The sequence below is a fragment of the Salvelinus fontinalis genome, chromosome 24, assembly GCF_029448725.1.
Source record: "Salvelinus fontinalis isolate EN_2023a chromosome 24, ASM2944872v1, whole genome shotgun sequence".
Classification (NCBI taxonomy): domain Eukaryota; kingdom Metazoa; phylum Chordata; class Actinopteri; order Salmoniformes; family Salmonidae; genus Salvelinus; species Salvelinus fontinalis.
The window spans coordinates 29,584,603-29,606,883 of record NC_074688.1 but is presented as its reverse complement, the minus strand read 5'-3'; the positions used below and the strand labels follow the sequence as shown (position 1 = coordinate 29,606,883).

General features: G+C 42.7%; 1 protein-coding gene across 1 annotated transcript; it reads left to right on the top strand.

The window, feature by feature from the left end:
- Positions 1 to 10,511: 10,511 nt before the first annotated feature.
- On the top strand, positions 10,512 to 21,319 carry LOC129822517 (olfactory receptor 1D2-like). Its single transcript, XM_055880828.1, has 2 exons — positions 10,512 to 10,639; positions 20,359 to 21,319. Exons 1-2 carry the CDS (start codon positions 10,512 to 10,514, stop codon positions 21,317 to 21,319), a joined length of 1,089 nt encoding a protein of 362 aa, XP_055736803.1.
- Positions 21,320 to 22,281: the final 962 nt, after the last annotated feature.

The following is a 22,281-nucleotide window of genomic DNA, read 5'->3' as shown; positions in this document are numbered from 1 at the left end:
TTGTCCTGAGAAATGAAGGCTATTCCAAGCGAGAAATCACCAAGAAACTGAAGATCTTGTACAATGCTGTGAGCTACTCCCTTCACAGAAAAGTGCAAACGGACTCTAACCAGAATAGAAAGAGGAGTGGGTGGCCCCGGAGCACAACTGAGCAAGAGGACAAGTACATTAGAGTGTCTAGTTTGAGAAACAGACACCTCACAAGTCCTAAACTGTCAGCTTCATTATATAGTACACGCAAAACACCAGTGAAGAGTTGACTCTTAAATGCTGGCCTTCAAATATCTTATTATCTATGCATAGTCACTTTAATAACTCTACCTACATGTTACCTCAATACCAGGGCCCAGCACTTTGACTCTGTACCAGTACCCCCTGTATATAGCCCCGCAATTGTCATTTACTTTTTTTTAACCTTTTTTACCCACTAGGCAAGTCAGTTAACCTGTTTGGGCTGCAAGCCCGATATCGGTACACCTATGACAACATCCAGCTCAATTGTAGGGCGCGAAATTCAAAATCTATTTTTTTTTAAATATTTAACTTTCACACATTAACAAGTCCAATACAGCATTTGAAAGATAAACATCTTGTTAATCCAGCCAACGTGTCCGATTTTTAAAATGTTTTACAGCAAAAACACCACGTATATTTATGTTAGTTCACCACCAAATACAAAAGAGGACAGACATTTTTCACAGCACAGGTAGCATGCACAAAGCCAACCTAACTAACCAAGATCCAACCAAACAAACCTAGAAACAACTTCCTCAGATGACAGTCCTATAACATGTTACACAATAAATCTATATTTTGTTAGAAAAATTTGCATATTTGAGCTATAAATCAGTTTTACATTGATGCTACCATCATAGCTACAGTCAGAAATAGCACGGGAGTATCCAGAGTAAATACAGACACCAACGTCAACTACCTAATTACTCATCATAAAACATTTCAGAAAAATATATGGTGTATAGCAAAATGAATGACAAAGATCTTGTGAATAGAGCCAATATTTCAGATTTTTTAAGTGTTTTACAGCGAAAACACAATATATCGTTATATTAGCTTACTGCAATGGCTAACACACAACAGCATTGATTCCAAGTAATCGGTAGCGATAGCACAGCTCGACAGATATATGAAATAGCATCCCAAATTGGGTCCTTATCTTTGTTGATCTTCCATCAGAATGTTGTAAAGGGGTCCATTGTCCAGAACGGTCTTTGTTTGGATCCAGAACGAACTATTTCCCTCTTGAATTAGCAAGCACACTGGCCGTGCGGCGCTAACCCCTCCTTCTTGAAAAAATTCTTCCAACGCATCACGTCTAAAGTCCCGAATAAATTTCAATAATATAATTAAACTATATTGAAAAAACATACTTTAGGATGATATTGTGACATGTATCAAGTAAAATCGAAGCCGGAGATTATATTCACCTATAACGACGGTTTTCCAGGAGGCAATACAAGGTCCAACTTCGCGCCTTCGAGAAAAAAAATTATGGCGGACCTCTCACTCCAAGAGGCTGTATTCAATCCCTGAACGAGATATTCAAGTCCTTTCTGCTCTCACTTCCGCATGACACCCAGGGGAAGGCGTATGACGTGTTTCTATGGTCCCAAGTGACATGCCCTTTTATAGACAAGCTCTTGAAAAGAGACCTCACATTTGGAAATCTCACTTCCGGATAGGAAATGGGCTGCAGAAAGAGTTCTGGTTCACTTAGAGAAATAATTCAAACGGTTTAACCTGTTGGGGATGGGGGCGCTGTTTAGACTATTTATGCTAATGTGGCTAATTTTTTAAACGGCTTCCCACAAAATCCTTGATCGTACAATATGCATATTATTATTATTATTGGATAGAAAACAGTCTATAGTTTCTATAGGAGTTGAAATTTTGTCTCTAAGTGGAACAGAGCCCATTCTACAGCAATTTCCCTGACATGGAGTCAGATTTGAGAAACGTTGGCCACTTTTCTGAAGTCATTTAAACGGGCACTGTCGTTGCTATGACTATACGGACACTTCTTACGTCTTCCCCTGGATGCCTTTACGTGATGACGATTCCAACGGGCTCGATTGCTCGTTCACAGGCCCTACAAATGAAAAAAACCTTTAGCTAGCAAGTCTTTTCTTGCTGCGTAACGCGCGTGGAAGACACCGACCCTCTCCTGTTCCAAGCGTTAGTTTAGCCTGTTATATTTCTCCGGTCATCTTTTCACTCGTTATAGGAGTTACAAACATCACAAAGTAGTTAATTTAAAGCGTTTTATAGCAATTTATATCCGTTTAGTGCGATTTTGGGACATTTATTTTTGCAACGATGTGAAAAGTTGGTCACGCTTTTCAGTTCATCCCGAACGTAGTTGACATTTCCACATGGCAAGAGGACAGCTTTCCACCAAAAGACGATTTCTCCCAAGAAAGGATCCTTTGCCCAAGATACTGATGGAAGAACAGCTCAAGGTAGGACATTTTTATTATGATAAATCGTGTTTCTGTCGAAACATTTTAGTGGCTTAGGACGCCATGTTTTTTGACGTAGCTTCGCTTGGCGCAAACTGTATTGAAAAGTAAGGATAAATTAAAAAATGTAATAACGCAATTGTATTAAGAATTAAATTGTCTATCAATCCCTGTCCACCCTATATTTTTTAGTCACGTTTATGAGTATTTATGTATAAGAGTAGATCACTGTCTAAGTGGCGCAAGGACGTTTTCTTTACCAGCTTGTCTACATTTCACATTGTCTAACCATGATTTTGGTGGCTAAATATAAACATTTTCGATCAAACTGTATATGCATGTTGTAATGTGATGTTACAGGAGTGTCATCGGAAGAATTCTGAGAAGGTTAGTGAAAAAATTAATATCTTTTGGCGATGTTGACTTTTATCGCTCACTTTGGCTAGAATCAATGCTGGGCTGCTAATTGCTATGTGCTAAGCTAATATAACGATTTATTGTGTTTTCGCTGTAAGACACTTAGAAAATCTGAAATATTGTCTGTATTCACAGGATCTGTGTCTTTCGATTCGTGTATGCTGTGTATTTTTACGAAATGTTTGATGATTAGTAGTTAGGTAAACACGTTGCTCATTGTAATTATTCTAGTCCATTTGTGATGGTGGGTGCAATTGTAAACTATGCCATCTACCTGAAATATGCACTTTTTTCTAACAAAACCTATCCCATACCATAAATATGTTATCAGACTGTCATCTAATGAGTTTTTTTGTTGGTTAGAGGCTATAAATATCTTAGTTTAGCCGAATTGGTGATGGCTACTGGTGTTGGTGGACAAATAAAAGATGGTGGAATATGCTAATGTGTTTTTAGGTAATAGATGTACATCTTTACATATTGTGTCTTCCCTGTAAAACATTTTAAAAATCGGAAATGTTGACTGGATTCATAAGATCTGTGTCTTTCATTAGCTGTATTGGACTTTAATGTGTGAAAGTTAAATATTTTAAAAAAATATTTTTTTTGAATTTCGCGGCACTGGTTTTTCAGTGGGGGGGGGGGGGGAGTGCCGCTAGCGGCACGCTGATCCTAGACAGGTTAAGAAACTAGAGAGTGTTTTCTATCCAATAGAAATGATAATATGCATATTGTACGAGCAAGAATTGAGATGGCCATTTGAAATGGCCACCTCTTTCCAGGTTACTCAGTGCTGCCCCTTGCAGCCATAAGAAGTTAAACTTCTTATGGCTTCAGGGGCAGTATTGAGTAGCTTGGATGAAAGGTGCCCATTTCAAACGGCCTGCTCTTTAGTCATAGTTCCTAATATTTGCATATTATTATTAGCATTAGATAGAAAACACTCAAGTTTTTAAAACTGTTTGAATTACTTCTGTGAGATTAACAGAACTCATATTGGCAGGCAAAATCCTGAGTTGAAATCAAAACAGGAAGTCAGAAATCTGATTTTGTCTGTATTCACCAGAGTCCTTTAAGAAATCCAATTGAGTTATGACTGGGGTTGCACTGCCTAGGGGTTCCACTAGATGTCAGCAATCAATAGAAATTCCAATGAGACTTCTATGATGTTGTGGGAGAAAATGACAGCAGAATCAGTCAGGTGTCCATCAAGCAGCCATGCGCTGGTCATCCCACTTCCTCATGCAAGCCACTGACATTCCATTGATCATGCAGACAAGAACAAATACTCCGGTTGGAACTTTATTGAAGCTATATGTTAAAAACATCCTAATGATTGATTCAGTACTTAGTTTGAAATGTCTCTTCGACTGGTAATATCACATTTTGAAGTTTTTGTCCGATATGAAGCTGACCAGAATTAGCTTTTGGACATGTTTATCAAACGCGCTAACAATTGGACATAAATAACGGATTTTTTCGAACAAAACAAACATTTATTGTGGACCTGGGATTCCTGCTGTGCTTTCTGATCGAGACCAACAAAGGTAATGAAATATTTATAATGTATTTTATTGTTTATAGTGACGCTATCTTTGCAGCTGTGATATGCTACTTTGAGCGCCGTCTCAGATTATAGCGTGCAATTATTTTTCCTTAAAGTGTTTTTGAAATCTGACAGAGCGGTTGTATTAAGGAGAGATATATCTATAATTCAATGTGTATAACTTGTATTATCATCTATATTTATGATGAGTATTCATGTTGAAACGATGGGCTATGCAAAGTCACTTGATGTTTTTGCATTTACGGAATCTTGTAGCCTCAATGTAAACTCAGATTATTTTATATAAATATGAATTAATTCAAACAAAACATGCATGTATTGTGTAACATGAAGTCCTATGAGTGTCATCTGATGAAAATAATCAAAGGTTAGTGATTCATTTTATCTCTATTCTGGTTTTTGTGAAGCTATATTTAGCTGGGAATAATGGCTATGATTATTTTTGGTTTTGTTGTGACCTAACATAATCGTTTGTAGTGCTTTCGCTGAAAAGCCTATTTGAAATCGGACACTTTGGTGGGATTAACAACAAGATTACCTTTAAAATGATATTAGACACATGTATGTTTGAGGAATTTTAATTATGAGATTTCTGGTTTTTGAATTTGGCGCACTGCACTTGGACTGGCTGTTGGCATATTGGTCCCGATATCGGGACTGCAGCCATAAGTTAAGAACAAATTCTTATTTACAATGACAGCCTAGGAACAGTGGGTTAACTGCCTTGTTCAGGGTCAGAATGGCAGATTTTTACCTTGTCAGCTCGGGGATTCATACCAGCAAACTTTCAGTTACTGGCCCAACGCTCTAACCACTAGGCAACCTGCTGCCCCACGTCTTATCTCTTACTTTTTTTTGTATTTTCTTAAAACTGCATTGTTGGTTAAGGGCTTGTAACTATGCATTTCACTGTAAGGTCTACACCTGTTGTATTCGGCGAATGTGACAAAAAAAATTTGATTTGAATTGATTTGGATGTCGCTCCTCCCATTTAATTATCTCTTCTGACTGTTCAACCACTTCTGACTGAACCCTACATCACAGCCACTGACAAAGAGCATGCTTGCAATCCTTGTATCATAGCGCAGCAGGAGAGGTTTTGTTGCTCTAGCACATTCAGAGATCGATTTATAGCTAGTAATCTTTAAAAATTCATAGATTTTAAACAAACAAAAAATATTTATGTTTGTTATAGGACAATATTAATATGAGATGAAAGGCGAATTCCTATCGGGTTCAGGAAGCCAAGTTAAAACCTCTTGTCAATATAGTGGGTGCTGTTTCAACTTATCGTTCTCAAATTAAACTGCCTCGTACTCAATTCTTGCTCGTACAATATGCATATTATTATTACTATTGGATAGAAAACACTCTCTACTTTCTAAAACCGTTTGAATTATTTCTCTGAGTGAAACAGAAGTCATTCTGCAGCACATTTCCTGTCAGGAAGTGAGATTTCAGAAATCGAGGTCCCTGTTCTGAGGTCAGTTTATAAGTCCCCATGTAAGCCATGGGGCTACATGCACTGCATACGCCTTCCTCTAGATGTCAGTAAGCGGTGAGAATTTGAATGGAGTGGATTGCGCAATCTGGGCCACTATAAAGGATCATGGAACGGAAGTACAGTTCTTTTCAACGGGGCATCTGGCGCAAGGGGGACGTCACAATGGCGTCCTGCAAAAGCTTTAGTTTTAGCAGTTCTATATCTCCGGTCATGTTTTTATTCGTTGTAGGTGTTAAAGACATCATAAGGTAGTTAATTTAAACCGATTTATAGCAGTTTATATCAGTTTATTGCGATTTTCTGGGATTTCTTTGTGACGCACTTTCACGAGTTGGACACCTCTCCAGTGGGTGGCTATCGTTAGCTGCTATTTCTATAGGAGAAGAGGACATCTTTCAACCAAAAGATGATTGTTCTGGAGAAAGGACACCTTGCCCAAGATTCTGATGGAAGCTCGGCAAATAGTAAGCAATCTTTATGTTGTTAATTCGTATTTTTGTTGACAAATGTCAAATAATAATTCCGCCATGAATTTCGGTGCGGTCTCGCTTTAGCGCACGCTGTATTGCGCAGTAACGTTAATTTTAAAAATCTAACACAGCGGCTGCATTAAGAACTAATGTATCTTTCATTTGCTGTCCAACCTGTATTTTTTTAGTCAAGTTTATGAATAGTTTTCGATTAGAATAGGTACCTCTCCAAGATGGCGCCGGACAGATTGCTTGAACTTTTGGCCACTAATCACATTGTATAACCACGATTTGTGCCGCTAAATATGCACATTTTCGAACAAACTCTATATGCATTGTGTAATATAATGTTATAGGACTGTCATCTGAAGAATTCTGAGAAGGTTAGTGAAAAGATTTATATATTTTGGTGGTTTATACGTTATCGCTATTTTTGGCTTGAATCAATGCTGTTGTGATGTTTGCTATTGTGGTAAGCTAATATAACGCTATATTGTGTTTTCGATGTAAAACACTTAGAAAATCTGAAATATTGGCTGGATTCACAAGATCTGTGTCTTTCATTTGCTGTACGCTGTGTATTTTTAAGAAATGTTTTATGATGAGTATTTAGGTAATACACGATGGTCTCTGTAGTTATTCTAGTTGCTTTGGTGAGAGTTGTGATGGTGGCTGCAATGGTAAACTATGATTTATACAGATTTTTCTAAAAAAAACATATGCTATACAATAAATATGTTATCAGACTGTCATCTGAGGAAGTTGTTTCTTGGTTAGTGGCTATTTATATCTTTATTTGGTCGAAATTGTGATAGCTACCTATGCAGGAAAAAAATAGTGGACAAAAAAAGTTGTGTCTTTTGCTATCGTGGTTAGCTAATAGATTTACATATTGTGTCTTCCCTGTAAAACATTTTAAAAATCAGAAATGATGGCTGGATTCACAAGATGTGTATCTTTCATCTGGTGTCTTGGACTTGTGATTTAATGATATTTCGATTCTACTATTTACTTGTGACGCTATGCTAGGCTATGCTAGTCAGCTTTTTTACCGGTGGGGGTGCTCCCGGACCCGGGATTGGGAGGAAGTAGAAGTTAAAGTTACATATTTTAGGAGACCTGAGCCAACTCCCGTGCTTACCGTGGCGAGAGAGTGACTGGGCAGGCACCATGTTATGAGGAGAAGTGCAAGGTGTCCCCAGTGCGCACAAATAGCCCGGTGCGCTACATCACAGCTCCTCGAATTGGCCGGGCAAGAGTGGGCATCGAGCCAGGAGGGTTGATGCCGGCTCAGCGCATCTGGTCTCCAGTGCGTCTCCTCGGCCCGGGGTATACTGCACCAGCCCTACGCACGGTGTCTCCAGTTCGCCAGCACAGCCCAGTGCGGCCTGTTCCAACTCCCCACACTTGCCGGGATACAGGGGGGATCCAGCAAGGACGAGTGGTGCTAGCTCTGCGCTCGAGACTGCCAGTGCGCCTCCACGGTCTAGTGCATCTGGTGCCTCGGCCAAGGACAAGGCCTCCTGCATGTCTCCCCAGCCTGGTGAGTTCTGTGTCTGTGCTAAGCACTAACCCTCCTGCATGTCTCCCCAGCCTGGTGAGTCCTGTGCCTTCTCCCAGAGCCAGGCCTCCTGTGTGTCTCTCCACTCCAGTGGTGATCCATGGCAAGAAGCCTCCGGTGATGATACATGGCACGAAGCCTCCAGTGATGATCCATGGCACGAAGCCTCCAGTGATGATCCATGGCACGAAGCCTCCAGTGGTGATCCATGGCAAGAATTGTCCAGTGATGATCCATGCTAAGAAGCCTCCAGTGATAACCCATGGCACGAAGCCTCCAGTGATGATCCATGGCAAGAAGCCTCCAGTGATAATCCATGGCAAGAAGCCTCCAGTGATGATTCATGGCATGAAGCCTCCAGTGATGATCCATGGCACGAAGCCTCTGGTGAGGATCCATGGCAATGAGGCCTCCAACGAAGGACGTTAGTCCGGAGCCTCCAGCGACGCCCTCTAGTCCGGAGCCTCCAGCGTCGCCCTCTAGTCCGGAGCCTCCAGCGACGCCCTCTAGTCCGGAGCATCCAGGGTCGACCTCTAGTCCGTAGCCTCCAGGGTCGCCCTCTAGTCCGGAGCCTCCAACGTCGCCCTCTAGTCCGGAGCCCCCACCCTCGCCCTCTAGTCCGGAGCCTCCAGAGTCTCCCTCTAGTCCGGAGTCTCCAGAGTCTCCCTCCTGTCCGGAGCAGCCAGAGTCTCCCTCCTGTCCGGAGCAGCCAGAGTCTCCCTCCTGTCCGGAGCAGCCAGAGTCTCCCTCCTGTCCGGAGCAGCCAGAGTCTCCCTCCTGTCCGGAGCAGCCAGAGTCTCCCTCCTGTCCGGAGCAGCCAGAGTCTCCCTCCTGTCCGGAGCAGCCAGTCTCCCGTCAGTCAGGAGCAGCAAGAGCCGTCCGTCAGTCAGGAGCTGCCTGAGCCGTCCGTCAGTCAGGAGCTGCCTGAGCCGCCCGTCAGTCAGGAGCTGCCCGTCACTCCGGCGCTGCCGGAGCCGCCCTTCACTCCGGCGATGCCGGAGTCTCCCGCCTGTCCGGCGCTGCCGGAGTCTCCCGTCTATTCAGGGCCCGCTGAAAGGGTCCCCAGTCCGAGGTCGGCCGCTAGGGTCGCAGCTCCAAAGGCGCCACATAAGTGGGCCAAGACTATGGTGGAGTGGTGTCCACGTCCCGCACCAGAGCCGCCACCACGGTGAAATGCCCACCCAGACCCTCCCCTATAGGTTCAGGTTTTGCGGCCGGAGTCCACACCTTTGGGTGGGGGTACTGTCACGTTCTGACCTTAGTTCCTTTTTTATGTTTTTATTTTAGTTGGTCAGGGCATGAGTTGGGGTGGGCATTCTATGTTGTTTTTCTATGTTTTGTTCTTTTGTTATATTTCTATGTGTTTGGCCTAGTATGGTTCTGAGGCAGGTGTCAGTCGTTGTCTCTGATTGGAAGCCATATTTAGGTAGCCTGTTTTCTATTGTGTTTTGTGGGTGATTGTTTCCTGTGTTAGTTTTTGCACCATACGGGACTGTTTCGGTTGTTTGTTTGTACTTTTGTTATTTTGTTCAGTGTTCTGTTGATTTATTAAATATCTTATTATGGACACTTACCATGCTGCACATTGGTCCGATCCTTGCTACTCCTCCTCAGACGAAGAGGAAATCCGTTACAGGAATAAAGAACTCTCAGGGAAGAAGAAACGCGGTGCTGTTTCATGATTAACCACTCATGGTGTGAATTTGATAACGTTCAAAAACTCAAGTCCTTTTGTTGACCCGACCTAGAACACCTCACAATCAAATGCCGACCATATTACCGACCAAGTGAATTCTCTTCTGTTATAGTCACAGCCTTGTATATTCCCCCTCAGGGCAATACCATGACGGCCCTCAAGGAACTACACTGGACTTTGTGCAAACTGGAAACCACATATCCTGAGGCTGAATTTATTGTAGCGGGTGATTTTAACAAAGCAAATTTGAGGAAAACACTACCGAAGTTCTATCAACACATTGACTATAGAACTCGCTCCGCTAAAACCCTCAACCTACAAGGGCCTCCCCGCCCTCCCCTCAGAAAATCAGATCAGAACTCCATTCGGCTCATTCCTTCCTATAGGCAGAAACCCAAACAGGATGTACCCATGCTAAGGTATATTCAACGCTGGTCTGACCAATCAGAATCCATGCATCAAGATTGTTTTGATTACGCGAACTGGGATATGTTCTGTGTAGCCTCTGAGAAAAACCTTCACGTATACACGGACATGGTGACTGAGTTCATCAGGAAGTGTATAGAGGATGTTGTTTACCCTGAGACTATTAAAACCTACCCAAACCAGTAACTGTGGATAGATGGCATCATTCGCACAAAACTGAAATCGGGAACCATCGCATTTAACTATGGCAAGGTGACTGGGATTATGGTCAAACACAAACAGTGTAGTTATTCCCTCCGTAAAGCAATCAACAGGCAAAATGTCAGTACAGAGACAAAGTCGCAATTCAATGGCTCAGACACAAGACGTATGTGGCAGGGTCTACAGACAATCATGGATTACAAAGGGACAACCAGCCACATCGCGGATACCGACATCTTGCTCCCGGAGAAGCTGAACATCTTCTTCACCCGCTTTGAGGATAACACAGTGTCACCGACGCGGCCGGGCTCCCAAAGACTGTGGGCTCTCATTCTCCGTGGCCGACATGAGTAAGACATTGAAGCATGTCAGGTCTCTCAAGGCTGCCCGGCCCAGACGCACAGACCAGCTGCCTGGGGTGTTTACGGACATATTTAATCTCTCAATATCCCAGTCTGCTGTCCCCACTTGCTTCAAGATGTCCACCATTGTTCCTGTACCAAAGGAAGGTGACTGAACTAAATGACTATCGCCCCATAGCACCCACTTCTGTCATCATGAAGTGCTTTGAGAGGCTAGTTAAGAATCATATCACCTCTACCTTACCTGTCACCCTATACACGTTTCAATTTGCATACCGCCCCAATACATCCACAGACGATGCAATCGCCATCGCAATGCACACTGCCATATCCCATCTGGACAAGAGGAATTCCTATGTAAGAATGCTGTTCATTGACAATAGCTCAGCCTTCAACACCATAGTACCCTCCATGCTCATCATTAAGCTTGATCTAAACCCCGCCCTGTGTAACTGGGTCCTGCACTTCCTGACGGGCTGCCCCCAGGAGGTGAAGGTAGGAAACAACACCTACACTTTGCTGATCCAGGGGCCCCACAAGGGTGCGTGATCAGCCCCCTCCTGTACTCCCTGTTCACCCATGACTGCGGGTCAACACAGGCCTCCAACTCAATCATCAAGTTTGCAGATGACACAGTAGCAGGCCTGATTACCAACAATGACGAGACAGCCTATAGGGAGGAGGTGAGGGCCCTGACAGAAAAGTAACCTCTTTTTCAACGTCAACAAATGAAGGAGCTGATTGTGGACTTCAGGAAACAGCAGAGGGAGCATGCCCCTGTCCACATCGACCGGACCACAGTGGAGAAGGTGAAAAACTTGAAGTTCCTCGGTGTACACATCACTGACAATCTCAAATGGTCCACCCACACAGACAGTGTGGTGAAGAAAGCGCAACAGTGCCTCTTCAACCTCAGGAGGCTGAAGAACTTTGGCTTGGCCCCTAAGACCCTTCCACATTTTTACAGATGCACAATTGAGAGCATCCTGTCGGGCTGTATCACCGCCTGGTATGGCAACTGCACTTGGTATGGCAACTGCACTTCTTAAACTAACAACGCACAAATTATTGTATTTTTTTTGTCTATAATACATAATTTAAGTCCAAGGCTCTTATTATGGAAACCTATTGTTTCTATGTAAATCTGTCTCCCAGGTTGCAATTTCTATGGCTTCCACTAAATGTCAACAGTCTTTATTCAAGGTTTCAGGCTTGTTTTTTGAAAAACTCACAAGTATTTGGAGTTTTGGTGAGAAGAGCACAGGAACAATAGTCGGCTCGCGAGGGAGAGGGCTTACTAATTTTCCTTTCCTGTTGAACATACTACTTTCTGTATGAAATATTATTGTTTATTTACATTTTAGAGTACCTGAGGATTAAATAGAAACGTTGTTTGACTTGTTTGGACAAAGTTTAGCAGTAGCTTTTGGGCTTCTTTGTCTGCATGTTGAACAAGTGGATTACTGAAATCGAGGGCGCCGACTAAACTGACTTTTTGGCATATAAAGAAGTATTTTATTTAACAAAACAACCATTCGTGTTGTAGCTGGGACCCTTGGGATTGCAAACAGAGGCAGATCTTCAAAAGTAAGTGATTTATTTAATTGCTATTTGTGATTTTATGAAGCCTGTGCTGGTTGAAAAATATGTTGATGTGGGGCACCATCCTAAGACAATCGCATGGTATGCTTTCGCCGTAAATCCTATTTGAAATCGGACAACGCAGTTAGATTAACAAGAATGTAAGCTTTTAAATAATATAAGATACTTGCATGTTCATGAATGTTTAATATTACGAATATTTATTTGAATTGCACGCCCTCCAATTTCCCACTAGCGGAAAGGGTTACAAAAGTATCTCTAAAAGCCTTGATGTTCATCAGTCTACGGTAAAACAAATTGTCTATAAATGGAGAAAGTTCAGCACTGTTGCTACTGTCCCTAGGAGTGGCTGCCCTGCAAAGATAACTGCAAGAGCACAGCGCAGAATGCTCAATGAAGTTAAGAAGAATCCAGAGTGTCAGGTAAAGACTTACAGAAATCTCTGGAACTTGCTAACATCGCTGTTGACGAGTCTACGATAAGTAAAACACTAAAAAAGAATGGGGTTCATGGGACGACACCACGGGAGAAGCCACTGCTGTCTAAAAAGAACATTGCTGCACGTCTTAAGTTCGCAAAAGAGCCCCTGGATGTTCCCTGGCAAAATATTCTGTGGACAGATGAAACTTAGTTGTGTGGAGAAAAAAAATCACAACACATCAACATAAAAACCTGATTCCCAACTGTAAAGTATGGTGGAGGGAGCGTCATGGTTAGGGGCTGCTTTGCTGCCTCAGGGCCTGGACAGCTTGCTATCATCGAAAAAAGTTTATCAAGACATTTTGCAGGAGAACCTTAGGCTATCTGTCCGCCAATTGAAGCTCATCAAAAGTAGGGTGAATGCAACAGGACAACGACCAAAAACACATAAGTAAATCAACAACAGAATGGCTTCAACAGAAGAAAATACGCTTTCTGGAGTGGCCCAGGCAGAGTCCTAACCCCAACCCGATTGAGATGCTGTGGCATGAACTCAAGAGAGCGGTTCATACAAGACATCCCATCTGGCTTCGCTGCTCAACTTCTCTTTCGTCTGTTTCTTAAATCTGCTCCACAGTAGACTTGATGGGCCTATGAAAAATGTTCCAACTGTACCCACTATTTCATCGGTGTACTATCGCATATCAAGTCAAATTGTATTTGTCACATGGTGTAGACCCTACCGTGAAATGCTTACTTAGAAGACCTTAACTAACAATGCGGTTCAAGAAATAAAGTTAAGAAAATATTTACTAAATCAACTAAAGTGAAAAATAAAAAGTAACACAATAAAATAACAATAACGAGGCTATATACGGGGGTACAGGTAACGAGTCAATGTGCGGGGGTACAGGTTAGTTGAGGTAATTTGTACATGTAGGTAGGGGTAAAGTGACTGTGCATAGACAATTAACAGTGAGTAGCAGCAGTGTAAAAACAAAAGGGGTGGGGGGTCTTATGGCTTGGGGGTGAAGGTGTTAAGGAGCCTTTTGGACCTAAACTTGGCACTCTGGTACCGCTTGCTGTGCGGTAGCAGACAAAACAGTCTATGACTTGGATGACTTGAGTCTTTGAATCTGATCTGATGTGCCAACCACTTTTAAATCCTATTGTGTATGGATTTAGGATGGCTAAAATCAGACAAGCTTATAAAAACATACTACCAGCTGTCTGTATCCTAAAACATAAGCTAAACATTAGTGTGACCTTTTTTTTGTCCTGATTGTTAGATTTTTGTGATGTTGACTTGTGTGTTTTGTTGCTTATACAGTAGGTGTAATAATGAATGGAGGTGAGGATGTTAAAAATCAGACTTGTAAAACATTTGCTGATTTATATAATATTGTCATTTACCTTTTATTCACTTGCTGATCTCTATTGACTACCTTTAAAGCAGGCCTTAAGACTCATCTCTGAGCCGTCCCTTCTTCCTAGACTTTGATTGTTGCTTTCATCTTTTGTCATGTACTTTGAGATTATTATTTTATAATGAAAAGCACTTTACAAATGTCATAAATTATTAATAAAATATATAAGAAATAACAGAAGTTCATTACTTTAAATTCCTTACTTACATTTACAGTTTTGCCAATGACTGCTTTATCGTACTATAAGGGCACAAGTCGAGACCCAAATGCAGATACAGGAGGCAGATGTTTGCCGCCCAAGCTATTCTCCAGGTACATTGACAGCGGCGGACAAACGTCTGGGCCGGGGGTACGTTAACCTCCTGCTCTTCTTCTGGGAAGAGAGGAGGCTGATACCCCCTTGAACACTCAAAAGGGGAGAGTCCTGTGGCTGAACAGGGAAGTGTGTTCGGGCATACTCCACCCAGACCAGTTGTCGGCTCCAGGTATTGGGGTTGGTTGAGACCAGGCATCTTAGGGTGGTTTCCAGGTTCTGGTTAGCTCGCTCCAACTGGCCGTTGATTGGGGATGGATTCCAGAGGACAGGGTGGCCGATGACCCAATAGGGGTGGAGAATGCCTTCCAGAACAGAGACGAGAACTGAGGACCCCGGTCGGAGACCCTGTCCACCGGGAGTCCATGGACCAGAAGATGTGCTGCACCATAAGCTGGGCTGTTTCCTTGACAGAGGGCAGTTTGGGGAGAGGGATGAAATGGGCGGCCTTGGAGAACCGATCCACTACCGTCAGAATGACAGTGTTGCCATCAGACGGAGGGAGCCCAGTGACAAAGTCCAGAGAGATATGGGACCAGAGGCGATGAGGGACAGGTAGCGGCTGAAGGAGGCCAGAAAGAGCTTGCCGTGGAGTCTTGTTTTGAGCACACACAGTGCACTTGGTGACGAAGGCAGAAACGTCAGGAACCATTGTGGGCCACCAGAAACGTTGTCGGAGGAAGGCTAGGGTATGAGGGGATCCTGGACGACAGGTCAGCCTGGAGGAATGAGCCCATTCCAGGACACGGGACCGGACTGAGTTAGGGAAAAATAACCGGTTAGCCGGGCCCCCTTCAGGTTCAGGCTGGTAATATTGTGCCTTGCAGACCAAGGTTTCAATACCCCAACCCACTGAAGTCGCAAGGCATGAGGTGGGGAGAATGGGTTTGGAGACCGAGTGTGTGGCAGAGGAACTGAAAGTGGGATAGGGTGTCAGGCTTCACATTTTTGGACCCTGGGCAGTAGGAAATGGTGAAGTTGAATCTTGTAAACAATAAAGCCTACCGGGCCTGCGTGGAGTTAAGGTGCTTGGCTGTACGGAGATATTCCAAATGTTTATGGTCGATCCAAACCAAGAATGGCTGCTCTGCTCCTTCCAGCCAGTGCCTCCACTGGCTAGAGCGGTGGAACTCACACTTCTTGGCTTTCGCAAACAATTGGTTCTCCAGGAGGCGCCAAAGGCCTTGTCTGACATGAAGAACGTGTTCTTGGCCAGACCGGGAAAAAAACTGGATGTTGTTAAGGGAGACAAACACAAAACGGTTTAGCATGTCCCGGAGCACATCGTTTACCAGAGCCTGGAAGACAGTTGGCGAGTCCAAATGGCATGACCTAGTACTCATAATGTCAGTTGGCTGTGTTAAATGCTGTCTTCCACTCATCTCCTTTGCGTATCCATACAAGGTGCTAGGCATTCCGAAGTTCCAGCCTTTAAAAAATGTGGCCCCCTGGAACTCTGGGAAAGGAATCCCCGGCAGGTACCAGGATCGCCTGCATAACGCTCCGGAGGAGGTAAGCTGGGTTTTGGGGGATCCGGGGAAGGTTGAACAAATCCACGAGTAGTACAAAGGTTACTCGGTGGTTGGGAGGTCTCAAATGTGGCATGCTGCCTATGAGCTAATTCACAGATTTGCTCCGATATAGCCTTGAACCCTTGGTCGTGGCGTTCCGTAAGGGAACAAAGCCCTTCCAAGAGGTCCTGAAGTTGCTCCTCACGCCTCCCAATGGTGGCTTCCTGCAGAGAGGCAACGTGATGAAGCTGGTCCAAGTCTGCTGGGTCTGTCATGGCCAGTTCGTATTATAAGGGCTCAAGGCGAGACCCAAATGCAGACACAGGAGGCAGATGGTTGAGCTCCGATATTTATTAAAACAAAAGGGGTAGGCAAAAGGTAGGTCGGGGACAGGCGTGAGTTCATGAACCAGGTCAGAGTCCAAACAATACCAGGCGATAGGCAGGCTCAAGGTCAGGACAGGCAGGAGTTCAGTAATCAGGTCAGAGTCCAAACAGTACCAGGCGATAGGCAGGCTCGGGGACAGAACAGGTAGAGTGGTTAGGCAGGCGGGTTAGGCAGGCGGGTTAGTCAGGCGCGTTCGGCGTCAGGACAGGCAAAGGTCAAAACCAGGTGGATTAGGAAAAACAGAGACTGGGAAAAAGGAGCAAGGAAAAAACGCTGATTGACTTGGCAAAACAAGACAAACTGGCACAGAGAGACATCAAACACAGGGAATAATACACCGGGGATAATAAGCAACACCTGGAGGGGGTGGAAACAAGCACAAGGACAAGTGAAACAGATCAGGGCGTGACAATCTAAGTAAGTAAGAAATCTAGAAATGCAAAACTGTCTGGATTGATACACTGGATGTAAATGTGTAAAAGGTAAGCCCACCTTATTCCCCACCTGGCACCATTTCGTCCATCCCTAATGGAAAATAGGCCCTGTATGGTATATACAGTACAAGCTTGGGGATTGATTGACATTGTGAGAGAGAAATCTAGAGAAAAAATGTGGCATGAAAACAAACTATATTCTGTCTGAAATGTTCTGAGGACCAGTTGATCTACTGTATGTAACATGACATCTGTGTGCCAGCTATCTGACAGACGACTAGTTTTGGTATTCCTCAGAAATGTTGAGTCATACCAGAAAGGCAACTACCTGGGACACAAGAGAAACCGGTTGTCAAATATGGATAGCTTATTCTGTCCTAACAAATTCCAGATAATTCCTTGATAATAACAAATGTACTGCATATACTTTATTTCGTTTTTATTGAGAAATCGGAGGACCAGATACCCATTTATATATTTACATTTTAGTCTTTTAGCAGACGCTCGTATCCAGAGCGACTTACATCCATCTTAAAATAGCTAGGTGGGACAACCACATACCAATCTTGTGTTTTTAAGGTCACTGTGCAGATATGTTTGACCCATAGAATAAAATAATACAGTAAGGTTAATGATGATGTATTGTATGTTTAACACACATTGGTCATGTACTCCATCCATCCTGTAAAAAGCTGTAAGAAGTTTTGTAGTTCTGTCAAAAGAAAATGATGTGCGAAACACCAGTTTTGTTTTACTCCCTGTATACCTTACCATGGGAAAGCAGAAGCCAATAACAAGAGCATAATAAACATGTTTGTAGGAGGTCATTAGTCCACTCAATCACCTCGTTCACTTGGAACCAATTAATGCAGCTATTAACCTGTAGAGACCTGAGGGGCTGATGGAGAGGCACGGCTGGTCTTGATTGCATACCAAAATGTACCCTATTCCCTATGTTGACCAGATTCCTCTGGTCAAAAGTGGTGCACTATATAGGGAATAGAGTGCCATTTGTGACACACACCTTCTGTCATTACCTCTGGGAGCGTAGACCCTGAAAGTGTACTGAAGGTCTAGGATATCCAAGAGTGACAATAAGGGTCCTCACTTTTACCTGAGCAGGAATAGCTCTGGGCCTAGATTTTAAAGTATAGCTATGACTTAGGGTCCAGAGTTGTTCTCTGTTTTCCCTGGTTAGGTTATATGGTCTGGGAAACCGTTCCTTTGTCAGAGGCTTTGGGTTGGTTTCACTGAACCATTTCTGTCTTTTACATGGTGCACTCTACATAGTACACAAACTCCTGCTAAAGAGTTAATGATAGATCTGATAGCTTTGCCAGCCCAGCACATTGGTGATGTCACATACTTCTTCTACAGTGTAAATTACCAGGCTAGAGGGTCCCCACACATACAGTTGAAGTCGGAAGTTTACATACACCTTAGCCAAATACATTTAAACTCAGTTTTCACAATTCCTGACATTTAATCCGAGTTAAAATTCCTTGTCTTAGGTCTGTTAGGATCACCATTTGATTTTAAGAATGTGAAATGTCAGAATAATAGTAGAGAGAATTATTTATTTCAGCTTTTATTTCCTTCATCACATTCCAAGTAGGTCAGAAGTTTACATACACTCAATTAGTATTTGGAAGCATTGCCTTTAAATTGTTTGACTTGGGTTAAACGTTTTGGGGTAGCCTTCCACAAGCTTCCCACAATAAGTTGGGTGAATTTTGGCCCATTCCTCCTGACAGAGCTGGTGTAATTGAATAAGGTTTGAAGACCTCCTTGCTCGCACAAGCTTTTTCAGTTCTGCCCACATATTTTCGAAAGGATTGAGGTCAGGGCTTTGTGATGTCCTCCCCAATACCTTGACGTTGTTGTCCTTAAGCCATTTTGCCACAACTTTGGAAGTATGCTTGGGATCATTGTCCATTTGGAAGACCCATTTGCGACCAAGCTTTAACTTCCTCACTGATGTCTTGAGATATTGCTTCAATATGTCTACATCATTTTCCTCCCTCATGATGCCATCTGTTTTGAGAAGTGCACCAGTCCCTCCTGCAGCAAATCACCCCCACAACATGATGCTGCCACCTCCTTGTTTCACGGTTGGGATGGTGTTCTTCGGCTTGCAAGCCTCCACTTATAGCCATACAAATCAAATCAAATGTATTTATATAGCCCTTCGTACATCAGCGGATATCTCAAAGTGCTGTACAGAAACCCAGCCTAAAACCCCAAACAGCAAGCAATGCAGGTGTAGAAGCACGGTGGCTAGGACAAACTCCCTAGAAAGGCCAAAACCTAGGAAGAAACCTAGAGAGGAACCAGGCTATGAGGGGTGGTCAGTCCTCTTCTGGCTGTGCCGGGTGGAGATTATAACAGAACATGGCCAAAATGTTCAAATGTTCATAAATGACCAGCATGGTCAAATAATAATAATCACAGTAGTTGTCGAGGGTGCAGCACCTCAGGAGTAAATGTCAGTTGGCTTTTCATAGCCGATCATTAAGAGTATCTCTACCGCTCCTACGGTCTCCAGAGAGTTGAAAACAGCAGGTCTGGGACAGGTAGCACGTCCTGTGAACAGGTCAGGGTTCCATAGCCGCGAGGCAGAACAGTTGAAACTGGAGCAGCAGCATGCTAGACCTCATGTGGCTGGAGTGTGTCAGCATTTCCTACAAGAGGAAGGCATTGATGCTATGGACTGGCCCGCCCATTACCCAGACCTGAATCCAATTGAGCACATCTGGGACATCATGTCTCACTCCATCCACCACAGACTGTCCAGGAGTTGGCGGATGCTTTAGTCCAGGTCTGGAAGGAGATCCCTCAGGAGACCATCCGCCATCTCATCAGGAGCATGCCCAGGCGTTGTAGGGAGGTCATACAGGCACGTGGAGGACACACACACTACTGAGCCTCATTTTGACTTGTTCTAAGGACATTACATCAAAGTTGGATCAGCCTGTAGTGTGGTTTTCCACTTTAATTTTGAGTGTGACTCCAAATCCAGACCTCCATGGGTTGATAAATTTGATTTCCATTGATAATTTTTGTGTGATTTTGTTGTCAGCACTTTCAACTATGTAAAGAAAAAAGTATTTAATAAGAATATTTCATTCATTCAGATCTGGGATGTGTTATTTTAGTGTTCCCTTTATTTTTTTGAGCAGTGTATAATCTAATGAGTTGCTTGTCATAAACTCAATATAGATCCATCTCTATGGAGTGGTTACATGGTGACGCTGAAACTACAATCCCATGTGATCATACACTATGGTATATTTAGAGGCTACCAGGACAAGTTATTGCAGCAGTCTCCTCTGTCAAGCAAGAAGACATTTCATGCACACAAGTTTTTTTATTTCTTTCACACCTCAGAAATCTGATAACGTACAGATATTATTGGGAACTTCTTGGGGGGGAAATATGAATTTGAGCCAGGATGTGAATTAGTTTTGTTAAAACTGTTGTGTTTAGTCTGAGCCTAAACAGAATCAAATGATTCACACTTGAATTCATTCACATCCATACACACTGAAGCCTTGCAAGGACTAAGAATTTTTGCATTGACCAGAGGAAGAAAATTAGCAAAAGCTATGGAGAACTCAACCCAAGTCAAGCTATTTTATCTCTTTGGCTTACAAGAGACATTTAACAACAAATCGGTCTTTTTTATCTTGTCTCTTATCACATATCTTCTCATCATCACTGTGAATCTGACTCTGATCATAACAATCATTCAGGAGAAAGGTCTCCATGAGCCCATGTATATCTTTCTTTGTAGTTTATGTGTCAATGGATTGTATGGAACTGCTGGTTTCTACCCCAAGTTGTTACTGGACCTTCAGTCAGATGTTCAGGTGATATCTTATGGTGGATGTTTCACTCAAGCCTATGTAATATACACATCTGTCATGTGTGAAATGTCTACTCTAACAGTGATGTCTTACGACAGGTATGTGGCAATTTGCAGACCACTACTATACCATACCATTGTGACATCTTTAACTATTAGAAAGTTACTCTTATTTTCTTGGTGTTATCCTTTATTTATAGGACTCATAGTAGTTAGTTTAGCCGTCAGAATTCCTTTGTGTGGGTCTCTTATTGATAAGATATTCTGTGACATTCCGTCTATACTGAAACATGCATGTTTACCCATAACCATCAATCAGATTTTGAACAAATTTGTAATAGTGGTTCATGTTTTACAGCTACTTTTCATTGTATTTTCTTACGGTCAGATTGTAAGGACTTGTGTAAAGTCAGCTAAGGGAAGGATTAAGTTCACACAGACATGTGTGCCACATTTAATAACAATATTTATTTTCATCACAGTGACCCTGTTTGACACGTTGCAAGGGTGGAATAGTAATGTAAATATTACTCTAAATATGCGTAATGCGATGGCCGTACAATTCCTTGTTATACCACCTGTCTTAAACCCTCTCATATATGGACTTAACCTCCAGCAGATTCGAAGGGCAGTTTTTAGAAAGTGTAATGCACATAAAGTCATTGATATGAGATGTTAGTTACATGATCTTACACAACAGGGAGACTTGCTCATATCAGAAGTCAACAAAAATAAAGTAAAATCTCCTAAACTGTGGCAATGTTAAATGGCTCCCTATTTCTTGATACCTTTAGCAAGAGGCGCAACTTTGGGTTTAGAAGTGTAGGGGGGGGGACATAACCTGGCAGTGGGTCTGGGGGTCCTCCCTAAATTTCTGGGGCATCTAATGCTAACTTCCTGCATTTCTACTAGTGCTGTAGACAACAACAACAAAAATCTTGGTCAACGAAGCGTAGTCTTTTCTTTCGACCAATCAATTTGTCTACATTTTAAAACATGTCTTTTCCATATATAGACACATCTTACCATTTCCACCAACCTGCGAGAGAGTTATGCTTTTCATAGGCACATTTTCGTGGAACAGTTTCATTTAATTTATTTTGTATCTCAAAATCATTGTCTGGGGTTAATCTGTATTCTACAATATAAATACAATTTAAAATGATACAAATCTAAAAGTAATTGTTATTGCCACTGCCAACTATGTAAAAAAAGGCTACATAAAGCCAACACATAAAAACTTTGCAGCCTGCAGTCAAAAATATCCTGATAAATATAAATATCCTATAAATCACATTGGCTATGCATGAACTGTCTGCAACGAATTCTAATCATTGTATCAACTATCAACTGGGTCAGGTATTTTATGATGTTTCCACTGGATCAGAGAATTACATTTTTCCCTTTCATGCCGAGTGGTAATCGAACGGGAGAAAGATGGAAATATTGTTCAAATACTTTGAGGAACTATTGTCATTCTCAATTCATTCTAAAAACAGACTTTGTTTACTTGCTGTTTGAGGTGAAGAAAAAATATTTTGATTAGCTCCACAGCTCATTAGTGGTGGTGAGTTATGACATTCAGAAATACTATCAGACATCCCTAAATGGGAACATGTAAAGGCCTACATTTGCACGCAG

What these genes read in the sequence shown, in the direction of transcription:
- LOC129822517 (XM_055880828.1), top strand. Translation starts at nt 10,512, where the DNA reads ATGGATTACAAAGGGACAACCAGCCACATCGCGGATACCGACATCTTG. An exon ending in CGGCCGGGCTCCCAAAGACT is followed by an intron (nt 10,640 to 20,358) that starts GTGGGCTCTCAT and finishes TGCATTGACCAG; the next exon opens with AGGAAGAAAATTAGCAAAAG.